The 12,764-nt window shown below is 45.9% G+C and overlaps 1 protein-coding gene across 1 annotated transcript in view; it reads right to left on the minus strand.

The window, feature by feature from the left end:
* LOC115398638 (whirlin-like) overlaps nucleotides 1-12,764 on the minus strand; it is a 76,591-nt gene that overhangs the window by 6,975 nt on the left and 56,852 nt on the right. The window contains exons 6-9 of the mRNA XM_030105505.1: nucleotides 7,053-7,238; nucleotides 6,751-6,966; nucleotides 3,947-4,021; nucleotides 1,583-2,243 (exon numbers count right to left, since the gene is read on the minus strand). Of these exons, the coding sequence (XP_029961365.1) occupies nucleotides 1,583-2,243; nucleotides 3,947-4,021; nucleotides 6,751-6,966; nucleotides 7,053-7,238 (1,138 nt within the window). The remainder of the gene's footprint in view (nucleotides 1-1,582; nucleotides 2,244-3,946; nucleotides 4,022-6,750; nucleotides 6,967-7,052; nucleotides 7,239-12,764) is intronic.

Raw genomic sequence — 12,764 nt, forward strand, 5'->3', positions numbered from 1 at the left:
TTAAATGAGGTGAAAAGCCTCTAACAAAGTGGTTTAGAGTAAAACTTGGCTCTCTGTGAACATGGAAATGATGAAGCTTGTTTAAAAAGACAGAGATGACAGCCCACCGGCTGCCTCAGCGGGGGAGAATTGTATTAAACATCTTTTTTATTATTCAGGGGATGAAATATTTTTGTTTATCCAGATGGTTGGAGGAGCCTCCAAGGAGCTCGCAAACACAACCAGAGTGGTGGTAAATCTTTTTAAACAACCTTCAGAAACCAGAAAGTTTGATAGTTTAGCACAAAAAAGACAAACACAGACGTCCCTGCTGCTGAGGCAATTATGAAGACAAATGCTTTTTTCTTTACTGCGCATAATATCGTTTTTACTGGGAAATTCCTCTGGTCTGGTATGTAAATGGTGGATGAGTGTGTAGGATGAACGACAGGGGAAACGTGAGGCTGAGGGTTGTCCTTGATGTTTAGTAGAATTAAAGCAAATTCTCCCCCAATTTATCATTGCAGAAAACTCTGTACCTTTTCAAAAATATAAACACAAATTACAGTTTGAATTTGATGAAGGTAATGCCCTCCCCCCATCTTCCCCATGATTGATTAGTCCATTATTAAGAACAAGTGCAAATTCAGCCGTTTGTCCATCTTTTAAAATGATGTGATAAACACTTTAGGACACCGTTTAAGTGTAAAATGGAAAAATTTCCAGAAATTTTTGAAAATGTTTCGGCTTTGTCTCAGTGTAAAAGGGGAAAACACAAACACTGCAGCTGCGCATGTGCACCACCACCATGGCAAATAGATTTTCAGCGCATGTGCAAGAAATGGATAATTACAACATATTTTTCAGAACATTGCCGTGTAAACATAAAACTTCTTTAATGGAAATGCAAATGGAAATGCAAACACGGTGAGTTTTCACTTGAAACATTCTTGTGTAAATGGTGCCTCAACACAATACCCCAGGAGAGATCGACTTTTACTTCACAGTTTCACATGAAAACACAGTGAAGTCTGCAATGTGACGAGAATGAAGTGAAGACTTTTGGTTTGGATTAAAATGTAGGTAGTTTGACAACAATGAGAATATTTTCATCTTCACATACTCGCTGGGAATTTTGTTGTTTATCATTATTTTGGGTTTTCTTGGAATATTTTATTGGCCAATTTTAGTTTGCAACCAAATCCTAGTTCAACTCATTATTCTCACTGAGGGGTGATGATGGGTCGTGAAGATGGTTTACAGCAGGGTTAGGGGTCCCCAAACTGTTTGAACCATGGCTGCTTTCACACCAGGACAGTCTGGGACTCGGTTCACTCTGGTGGTGGGTCGAGAATTTTCACACTTTCATTTGGTTTGGTTTGCTTTCAATCTGCACTTTTCGGAGTGGATTAAGCATCATGCAGTTGCTACAGCTGCTCGTTTAGGGGTGCTGGTGAACTTGTGAGCCAGAAAGAAGCATTTGTTCCATGGACCAGAGCTAAGCGTTGTGGTTGGAGAAGGTTCCATCATGTATTTTCTGCAGCTGCTGCAGCTGTGGTGTGTGCGTGTTCTGTTCTGGATATCTGATCACAGACCTGCGTACCTCTCTGCTGTGGCCTGGACTCAGCAGACAGCCGGTTCATGTCTGTGACCAGGACTTTCTGGGTGAAGGCGGGCGAGCAGGGCCGGTCCGGACTGCAGGGCGGAGCCACCGACGTGATGAGGGAGGGACAGGGGGAGGCACACGGCGAGGGGTGGGGTGAGGGATGAGGGGACGCCATGGGGGACGCCGCCTTGGAGGAGGATGCCGACCTGGACAGGACGGACTTCTCGTAGGAGCTGGACCTGGACGAGAGTTTGACGTCCGGCTTGGGGGTGTCCCGGTGGTGCAGGAAGCCGGGGCAGGTGTGGTGACCCGAGCCAGGCCGGGAGAGGTGGTGCTGGTGGACGGGATGGGCGAAGTGAGGGTGGTTGTGGTGGTCCGAGTCCGAGCTCTGGCAGGTGTGATGGAGGGCGCCGAGGGAGGTGTGGTGGGCGGTGCCCGGGCAGGGGTGGTGGATGACGGCCTGGGGGGATTTGAGTGACTTGTGGAGGCAGTCCTGCAGCAGACGGGAGGGTCCGCTGAAGAGCAGGCTGGAGGCGGGCTGCACCAGTCGGGCGGAGGGCTTCCTGCTCAGCTCTGTCTCTCTGGACGGCCGGCTGGACGCCTGCAGGAGGGACGCTCTGAATGGAGGAGGAGACTCACCTGAAGCCTGCAGATCTTCCTGCGGAGGCAAAAACAAGTCACCAGTCTAACACAAAGGGAGATAAAACCCTCCAAACACCTCAGAGAGCTGCTGCCACAATCAGATCAGATCAACTCAACGTGAAGATTTCCAAGTATCCTCTGAGACAAAGAGGACAAACCAAAATTAACTCACAACCACAATGAGGAAATTCAAAACAGTCTCTCTTGTCTCGTCTGTTTGACTGGAGTAATCACCTGACTTGGTTTTTCGAACAAACCAAAATATAAACCTTGGAATTGATCAGCTGGTCTCTCTATGCAATTGATACGATTTTTTTCAACAAAGAGCACAGGAGTGGGGGAACCTGCTTGTCCGGATGGGACTCGGCATGCTGGGTATGTACGCCTGGTGGAAGTGGAGGGGGGTCACATGCCTGGCATCCCTGTCCGTCGAGGACATTGAGGATGTGTACATTTTCTGATTCATGATGATCGGTCTGCTGCTGATTGGTTTGAGCTGCAACCTGATCCTCTGAAGGATTAAGAAGACCGCCACCACAAAAGACGTCCAAGGGACGATGGTCTTTTCAAATCAGCAGGCAAAAGCTGACGCTGACCATTTGTGCGAACTCTTTCGAAAGGTGGACAATTTGGGTTATGGACGATTGAGACGCAAGTTGGATGTCAGCATCACCGAGAGGGTTGAACCAGCTTCTGTCTGAAAAGTGGAGAACCAAGCAAAGGAAGGTCAAAACGGCTCCCTCCACACCAAAAGAAGATACCTTCTGATTGCGTTGGGTGCCTCTGGAACTCCAAACATCCCCCTGAAGATTCAAGGCCAGAATGATTGCTTATCTATCTTCCCTCTCTCTCACTCCCAGCTGAAACCCAAATCACCGTTGGGCTGCTTTGTTCAAGGCCGTCCCGGCAGCTACCATCTGAGCTTAAGCGCAAAGGGGAGGCAGGCCAAACTACACACACACGTACATGGGCTGATGAACTGAAATGCCACACACCCCCTTCCGCTCTCAACGTCTCCACCACTCTCTTCTGCTGACGACCAGTGGTGATGACGTCTTGCGCTGATGATGTAGCTGCGACCGCTGATCTGCTGAACTGAAGAAATTGTCTTACGTCATGCTATGTGTGTGCGCGGGTTTGGCTTTTTTTTTTGGTGTTTTACTTCTAATCTGGAGCCGTGATCTGAATTAATGTACCTTTTTTTTTTACACCCCACCCCCCTCACCAACCTCCCACCCCCACCCCCCAATCTGTCTGAGTTCCTTTAAATCTGTTTCTCTCAAGATGTAGCGCTGTAATTGGCTGCCTGGGCGTCTTTAAACCCCGTTAAGTTCACTGTGGCAATGACAACTTCTTGCAATGACAATAAATGAGCTTCATCCTGCGGCTCTTCAGAAGCTCCTCCTACTCCTCCAGGTTCCACTCCGCCTCCCCCTCCTGCCTCCGGCTCAACTCTTACACTTGCAGATGAGATTAGTAATGAATTCATGGCCAGACGCCCTGAAAACGCCGAGTGGAGTTGAGGCCCCGGGGTAATAGGCTCTTGATGTTTATTGACTTCTCAGCCTTTCGTGGTGTTTTCCGGGGGGGGTTACACATAATAATGCTACATGCTATTTCTTGTTGTGTAATGACTGGACGTTGTGAGAAAGCTGCACAAACACAGAAACACATTAACAGACTTGGTTTTCTCCAGCATTAACTGGAAGTGAAACGTACCAGTGCAATGTTTTGTAAGGCATTAGTGTTCTCCTCCTGGTCTTTTTCCGTCCAGCCGCCGACACAGCCGTCAGCCTGAAAGAGAGAGGAACAGCATGAAGCATCGTGGATCTGCAGGGCAACTTCTGAAATTAAAAAAAAAAAAAAAGAAGAAACATGGGTTTATTTTAGCCTACTTAATGCAGATGACAGATGGATGAGATCTGCCCCACAGGACTACATAATGAGTGTAAGAAAGTTTAGAACAAAGAGTTTGGGAGGAGTTCCTGCTCCAGCTGAATCACTGAAGGCTGCAGGCTTTATTATTCTGATTCTGTAGTGGACTTCAGGGACCTCCGGCTGTCCTCAGAGTGGGTTCAAAAAGGTCATCCAGTCGCAGAAGACTTCATTTCACCAGAATATGTCTTTAGAATGACTCCTCTTGTTGACAAAAATGTAATAGAAATTCATTCAGATCGGTGAAATCAGGCAGAAAAAGTGTCTTTAATCCTTTGACTCTGAATTCTTCATTATGTAAATTCCCAAATCACAGCATAAACCGTGTACAATTTCACATGTATGCATATAGATTTCAAAATTCAGTATCTGGTCAAATAAGAATAGCACCATGCATGACAGTGAAAAGATTTTATTCATTTCTTTATTCATTTATTTATTTATTTATTTGCTGGAGATGGTTTTGCTGTTTGATTGCTTCAGTTCTCCATCACGTGGGGCACAGGATCACTGCTTTCATCGAGTTGGACGATTTGGTGGAGGAAGTTTCCTTTTTCTCAATTTGGAGAAAGAGGAAGAAAAAAAAACGCGTTCTGAGATGACTGATCAGAATCACATTCTGAGGAAAAAGTGACCTAATTTTAACTTCGATGTGTTGAACGATGTGCATGCCACCAGAACCAGAATGTTTTTTACACCGAGCGATATTGTACTGTTCACTCTTGGGTTTAACAGTTTGTCCATTAAAGTGCAGATTTGCTTCAGCATCATCTGGATCGCATGTGGAGTTTCTTTCACATTCCCCCATGACGTAGCAGAGAACAGTCCTCATGGTCTGCACACTTCCTGTTGTATTTTGCGCTGTAGATAGGACACATCAGTCTGGATTGAAAGTAGTGAGAGGAAACCAAATTCCTTTTATGTTTTCATATTTAGCAATAGGAAATAAAGCTGGGAGTTTTCTAAATCTATGCGTCAGACCTGTCCGGCTCTACAGAAGATGGATGGATCTCCAAACCGTTTTGTGGTGCTTCACCTCTTTAGTCTTCAGCGTAAAAAGCTTCGCCTTTCCGTCTCCTCCTTTGGTGGCGTGTCCCCTCATTTTGAGCCCTGCTAATTACAGCTATTGGCTAATCTAAATGACAGTCTTGCTAGGAGCTTGCACAGAAGTACCCACCTAATGAGACAGTGCAGTGCCATAACACGGTGTTACCACCATGAATCTTCCTGTTTCTCACTGAGCAACTAAGTGACTGTCAATTAACTGCAATTAGCTTTTTTTTATATGGGGTCTTAATTTCACGAGTGCTTAAATAAATGTTTCGGTACGGACAATTACACAGACACATGGGGGCTGCAGCAGAAAAAAGTGACATAGTAACAATAAAAGCTTTTCGGCAGCAGCCACCGGAGAGCTAACCATGACGTGACAGACGCGATAACGGCCCCCACGGCGGGCTCGGATGACTCGTCAGGCCGACAGTCAGAACGATGGGGCGGCCAGGGAAATAAGGTGAGAAAGAAACAGCGTGGTCTGACTGAAGTTACAGTTTTCAGTGGTCTTTAAGGGGGCCAGTGAGCTGGAGGAAGTGGATCACAAAGCACGGCAGAATGAGGTCTCTGTGGATTAATGTGGCCACCATTGAAGCATCAATACTACAGAGTTGTGGACGGCTGCTATGAGTCAGACGGAGGAAGGGGAGCAGGAATGTAACAACACTGGATTTTACAGGCTGCAGTTCAGACTCAAGCAGAATAAAATGAAATATCGCATTTGTTCGTGTTCCACACCACTTCATTAGCTCTGGGCAAACATACAACAAACCAGGAGTGTCCTTGCTGAAAAACGAGAGTTATAACCACTACAACAACCAGCAGCCATCAGCAGTTTTCATTTGTGAGACTTTGGGTCAGTTTAATGACTGATTTACTCATTAAAATTAGTCAGTGGAAGGAAGATGCAGTTTTGGATAAGTCTAGAATACGGGTGCACAGTCCTGTTCCTGGAGAGCCCCGATAAAGTGTGTTTTAGTTCCTCTCCTGCTTCAACACACCTGAGTGCAATGACAGGCTCATCACTGGGTTTTGGTAGGTGCTTGGCGATGACAAAATCATTATATTCAGGTGTGTTGAAACACGGAGAGAACTAATGCATGCTGGGTAGGGACTCTTCAGGAACAGGATTTTCACCCCTGGTCAAGCAGAACTGAATGAGGCATCACCATAACCTGCAAGGAACGGCAGCAGCTGCTGCTGGTGCTAGCGATGCTAGCTACACTCAAACCAGTTCGATATCATTGATCCAGAGATGCTGTGATCCTTCTGTCTGAGCAGAATGGATTCACAGCATTTGCTTCTTATTGTTAAAGGTAAGCAGGGCAGGAAGGAAATGGAATATGGAGATACTAAAAACATCATGCAGGATTCATAAGTCTTAATTCCCACCTTTTTTCAATCAAAACCTAAAAAGTGGACATTAATAAAAGGAACCAGGAAATAGTTTCTGTGAACTTGCAAAAAACTTAATTGAATGAACTGCATCGTATCCTATGATGTGAGGTATGAAGTGTTGTCAACAGCTAACGTACCGTAGCAGGGACAGTGTGTCCTCCATCATGGACTGCCGAGTGTCCTCCATCATGGCCCACCTGGGGAACGTGGTTGCAGTGTCCTGCTGGATGCAGAACCCCGACACCGCCGTGCCAGGGCTGAGGGGCTTCCCGTTCACGGCGCAAAACCAGCCTGTCATAAAACTCCAGATCCTGAGGAGCCACCAGAGCCCTGACCTCAGCCAGCATAGAGAGCTGGAGGGATGGAGAGGACACACCCGGCTTGAGCAGACGGCGGCAGTTCAGGGTTCAGGGCATTCGCAGTCAGACGTCATTTATACCTTGGCGTGAGTGTTGAAGAGCTCAAACAGCGCCATGGTCAGCGGCTCCACTCCAATGTGTCCGTCCTGGTACTCCTGCAGGTAGTAGGCCATGGTCTGCCTCTCGGCCTCAGTCAGCAGCATGTAGGCCTGCTGCTCCAGAGACACCTGAGCCCCAGGTGGACCCACACCTCTGTATCCTGCCGGCTGCAGAGGTAGAAGAGGACAAAAGAGGTAAAAATCAAGGCAAAACTAGATGGATGAAGGATGGTATCCTGCTGGACAATGGCCTTATTGCCCCTAAATGTGTCATTTCCATCCTAGACTTCCCTTCAACTCTCATTCAGAGTATAGCGCACCTTCTTCTTTCTTTTTCCACAATTTCCGTATTATGAATATTAACAAAGAACTAGTTTGCATTTCTGCATTTCTGTGCAGATACTGCTAAAATAAACCATCCCTGCAAACTCAGCAGCTGAGCCAAACTCGTCACACGTTGGGAGGAATGTTAGTACTATGAATCTGCAGAGTGACTCAGTCAGAAAGACTTTGACTGCAGGAATCCATCATCGTTATCTTCATAAGCCGCTCGACTCGGGAGCGGCCCCTCTCACCTCTGGTAGATTGACTGAGTGTCATCCTGGACCCTGTGGCTCTGCGCGGTCTCAATACAATAAACCTCCAAGAACGAGGATGAGGTAAAACATCATATAGTAAAGGGCAGTTTTCTGTGCTTCGAGTTGGGAGATTTGCATCAGTGAAGGCCTTGCAGAGATGGAAAAACTCTCACTCTTATCAGCCGGACTGAAAAATCAATAGTTTATGAGAGATTACAGATTAGGTTTGACCTTGAGTCTTCTCCTGTCAAATAACAGGATTGACTTTATGAGAATCGACATGATAAGAGAGGAAACAGATCACTCTGAAAGCTTGAGGGTGGAAGGAATAAACTGTGAGTGAGCTGCACCCCGAGCTGATTGTTTTTGATATATAGACATAAAGAAAACTGACTCTGGAAATAAAGTCCACTGAATGAGATCAATTCCTCAAAGAAACATATTTGGATTAAAGGAGATTTCCCACGAGTATTTTTCCTTTTCCTCCCATCTCGTTAGAATCATAGCGGTGTAAATAATTCTAGCATTATCTTGTGGCTAACATTAGTACTGAGCTGACAGACTTGAATATCTTGGTGAGTGGAGACTATCTAGAAGAAGTGAAAGGAATTTTCTCACTGAGAAATGTCAAGTGTTAGACTGTACGCAAAGAAAGCATAATCAAATGCCTCAATTTTGTGTACTGATTATTATAATTTCTGTATTTAATGAATTTAAATCAGCATGTCAATGTCCAAAACCAATGTTTTTTATCACTTGGAAAGTTACATTTCTCATATTTGGATGCCACTTCTAATATGTTATCATAGGTCCTGACAAAAAGTGTGCAAACAAAGACATACATTTTTAACTTATCAGGAACTCGTCATTCAATTCAACTTCCAAAGGCTAAAACAAAAAAAAAAAAAAAAAAAAAAAATCATAGCTATTCTACATGAATGCAACCTTTCAATAATTTAAATTCTGACATTGATTTTAAACTGAAATGCAATGAGACTTCAGGAGCAGCAGTGATTTTATTGGAAATTTACAGATACCGACTTGTTGTCTTTGTACACTTCACGCCAGCCAGATTGGACACTTTTGTCACAGATTTCATCCCTTAGGCTGTGTCGCCGACACGTCTGACCCAGATACTTCTCAGCACTGACATTTATGTGATTTAACCCCATCTTGCTGCAGTTGCACTCACTGTAAATACAAGTAGCACTAAAATCCCGCATTGGTTGACTGTGGCTAAATGTCACTGCACTGCGCCTCCAGCCCTCACACAAACATGTTGAGATGACATGAATAACCAATAAACTCACAGAGGAAACAAAAATCCTCGTGCTTACTTACATCAAAATTCGATTATATGTACAGTCAGGTTGGTCTCCGGTGCATCCCGACGCAATACAAACTGAAGCCTCTATAGACAAGGAGCCATCAATCCTGCGTCTGAACCTGACAGCTGAGCCTGATTTCATTCTGTGGAGACGTCCTGCTGCCTGGATTTGGGGAGGGATCCTCTGGGACTGCAAACTGCATCTGTGGCCACAGATCCTACAGCAGCTCTGATAGCAGATGCAGGCAGATGAGATTCCCAGCTGGGTCACGGAGATCCAGCCGTCTCCTGAGAGACGTGCCTGAAAAGACTTCATGTGAACAAGCCAGACTCCCCCCCAAAACCCAGCAAAAAAACTGATGCAAGTTTCTGAAAGTTTTCATTCGTTATTTCTGAATGTTTTGTTTCATTATGCCTTTAATTTATTCATAAGTATTTTGCTTTCTTCTTTTCAACCACACAGTCTTTAAATATATATATTCGACATGTTTTGACAGCTTTCTTCTGTCTTCCATGTTTCTGGTAGAAGGACACCATCCAAACATGTCAAAGAAGAAGGTATATACCTATGAGCAAACAAATATGGAATCTGATGGAATCTGTGACCACAGAATCCCTCTTTTGATGTTAATTATCTACTATGAATAATGTAGTAAAATTGAATCGAACTTTTAAAGCTTAAAATCTTTATGCAATTAATAACCAAGTAAGAAAAAGTGCCGTCAACTGTCAGATTCTGCAGACTTTAACCTCAACTACACATAACAATTCCTAATCTCCCCTTAATCTGGTCTAATATATTGTAGCGGCCGTGGGAGCCACTGGAGGTCGCTGCCCCAACCAACTGTGCCTTGGGAGCCGCAAGGCATTATGGGGGGTTCTGTTTGGGCCGTTTTGGGCCGCGTTTCGGGGTTATTTGTGGTTATTTGTGTTTCCTGTATTATTGGTTATGTTCAGTATTTGTGCTCTTGTGTGCTGTTGCCACTTTACCGTCATTTGTGTTGTTTTAGTTTTATTTCATGTCAGACCGGGAGTTAGGGGGGTTGCCAGGGGGGTGGCATCGGCAGGGCCGGCCCGGGCTTCAGAGGCGCCCTAGGTGAGCCCGAGACGAGCGCCCCTTGGGAGCGTGTTTTTTGAGTGGTCCCGACATTTGTTGAGCGGGGGGGGGGGCTCAGGAGTGATGCCGAACGATATCAATCAGTCTCGGGCAGCGCCGTGGACGAGGAGCGCAGTGCGTCGGACCGCTGCACAGCGGGGCACACGGAACACAGAGCGTCGTGGCGCCCCTTGTACGACCGCGGCGCCCCCCTCGGGACGTGGCGCCCTAGGCGGCCGCCTAGTTCGCCTATGCCTAGAGCCGGCCCTGGGCATCGGCCCGCATGCAGTCATGTTTTTGAGTGGTCCAGAGTGCTTGTTGTGCTTTATAATAAAAGCCCTACTGTGTTGAAATTAAAACTTATCATCATTCTGCCTCAAGTCGCTGCTCCAGTGTCACATTATACCAAACACCAGTGTAGTTCAAGCTTTGAATGTGTCAAAAATAACTGCTGAACTCAACTGAAACTTGTCAAACTTCTAAACTAGTAACATTCAAAGTAAAGGAAAGAACCAACATACAACAAAAAAAAGGTCTGTGACTAGTATGAAATGTGTCAGGAGACTAGTCTGAGGAGTAATCTAACTTAAGCCTGATTTACGGTTCTCCGTCATGGTGACGCCGTTCCTACGCCGGCAAGCCTACGCCGGCAACCCTATGCCGGCAACCCTGAGCCGCCACTGAGCATATCTTGCCTCTGCATCAAGGGAACACCCTCCTCTGCAATTTCACCGCCAAGCTGCTAGGCGGGCGTGGCGGTGTCTTTGTTTTGCAATCGTCAGTCACAACAACAATGCGGCTTCTGTAGCTCCGGCTTACCGAGACACAGATATCTCGACACGCGTGCACTTCTTACCGAACATATAACTGCATATATGACATATCTTGCGACACCGGGCTGTCGTGGAGGAGTGGCGTGAGCGGAACATGATGAAATATTGGTGAAACTAATGACTTTTTGGACGATTAAAGTCATTTTAGGAGCGGCGTCTGCTAGCCGTATACGGATGTCTGCCACTCGATTTTGGATCTAAATTCCTCCCAAAGCACTGATCGGATCAGAAAAGCATTCGGAGTGAGTATATTGTTCTACAACATTCTATAAACAATGTGAAAGCGGATCAATCACAGCCCTCGACGTTCACGTCACCGCGCGTCGACACGATGCGTGGTTAGGATTTTTGGGAGGTGTGTGTCAAGCCCTAGCGTCGGGGCTGAGTAGGGGGCTGCGTCAACGGCGTAGGTCCTGCGTCGCTGCGACGCAGAAGCATACAAAGGCCTTTACACCAAAAACTGAAATGAGTAGAAATCAATGACTCCTGCTGGAATCCATTGAAACACGTTAAAATGTTGGAAGTGTTTAAAAAAGATGTCATGTGAACCTGCTGTGTCCTGTGATGAACAGGTTCGAGTCTCTGAGACACAAACGATGAAGACCTGTGTCCCTCAGAAGCTCCTCAGCTCTCGGTGCTCCTCCTTCATGTCCCTTGCTCATTAACAGATTGCCCGTGGCAGTCTCAATTGCTTGTTGAACGTGCGTTAAATCAACGTGGCCACCCATCCGATGTTAAATTACAAAGCTCGTTAGTCCTCGCCTGCCCGGGGCGCAGAAACGGGAACCTTTTCTGAAGAATAGCTGCTTAATTAAAGTGGAAGCTTTGATGCAGAATGTGTTGGTTTCTCTGCATGTATTTGCATGTAGTTTCGCTGTTTGAGCTGCCAATGGAGATCGCTTACTAAAAGATGCATGGCGGGGGTGGAGGGTGGAGGGAAAGATGGCCCCTCAGGCAACTTGTCTGAGGATTTCATAACCCTCTAATGTGAAAGTTGGGGATAAATAAAATCCTCCAAAAATAACACATTTGAGGCCCATTTATTGGTGTAAGATTCTGTTGAGATCCATGAACCAATCAGAAGACAGATTGACTGGCAGGCTGCACGTTACCACACTGCTCCTATATTCATTTTAGCCTGGACAGATATAACTAAGACACATCTGGGGTTTGGTCTTGGTCCAAAGGCCATATTTTCAGGATCTTGTTCGTGACTCAATCTCAGACCCTTAAAGTCTTGGTTTTTTCTTGGTCTTGAGATGCTCTGATCTTCGTCTTGATTTGGTCTTGGCTCTTTAAAGTCTTGGTTTTGGGACGCTCTGGTCTTCGTCTCAGCTCAGTTTCAGATTAGGTGGTCTTGACAACAACACTGGTCAAATCACTGTTTCTTGTTGTTCCTGATAAATTTATATGTAGCGGTGTGTCTCGGTTGTCTTTCTGTCATGTTTCACGGCTCTCTGAAAGCACCTTTACTCAGACTGAATTTAAAAGCATGTTTTCCTGCCTCAACATGTCAGCTTGCTCTCAGCCCCCCCTCCTGAATCTTTTTTTCCACAAAGCTGCGTGACACTCGGGTTAATTCACCTTAGTAGACTCTGTCAAAGAACATTGGCAGACTTCTGTGGCTTGACGCTGTTTCTCTCAACATGACTGACGGCTCTCTGAATCCACCACAGTGCTCAGCAGCTAGCATCAACCAGCTGTTGAGACTGACGTTAAGAAATGCACATCACTTATGAATGCGCTGCATGTGTAGAAACTCCAACCTCTGATGAATGCAGGACTAACAGGGGGTTTCTGAGTGCAAGGTCCAAACCTGCTGTTACACGGCTTTAAGCTACAGGATGGTGGGGAATCTTG

The sequence above is a fragment of the Salarias fasciatus genome, chromosome 12 (genome assembly GCF_902148845.1).
Source record: "Salarias fasciatus chromosome 12, fSalaFa1.1, whole genome shotgun sequence".
Classification (NCBI taxonomy): domain Eukaryota; kingdom Metazoa; phylum Chordata; class Actinopteri; order Blenniiformes; family Blenniidae; genus Salarias; species Salarias fasciatus.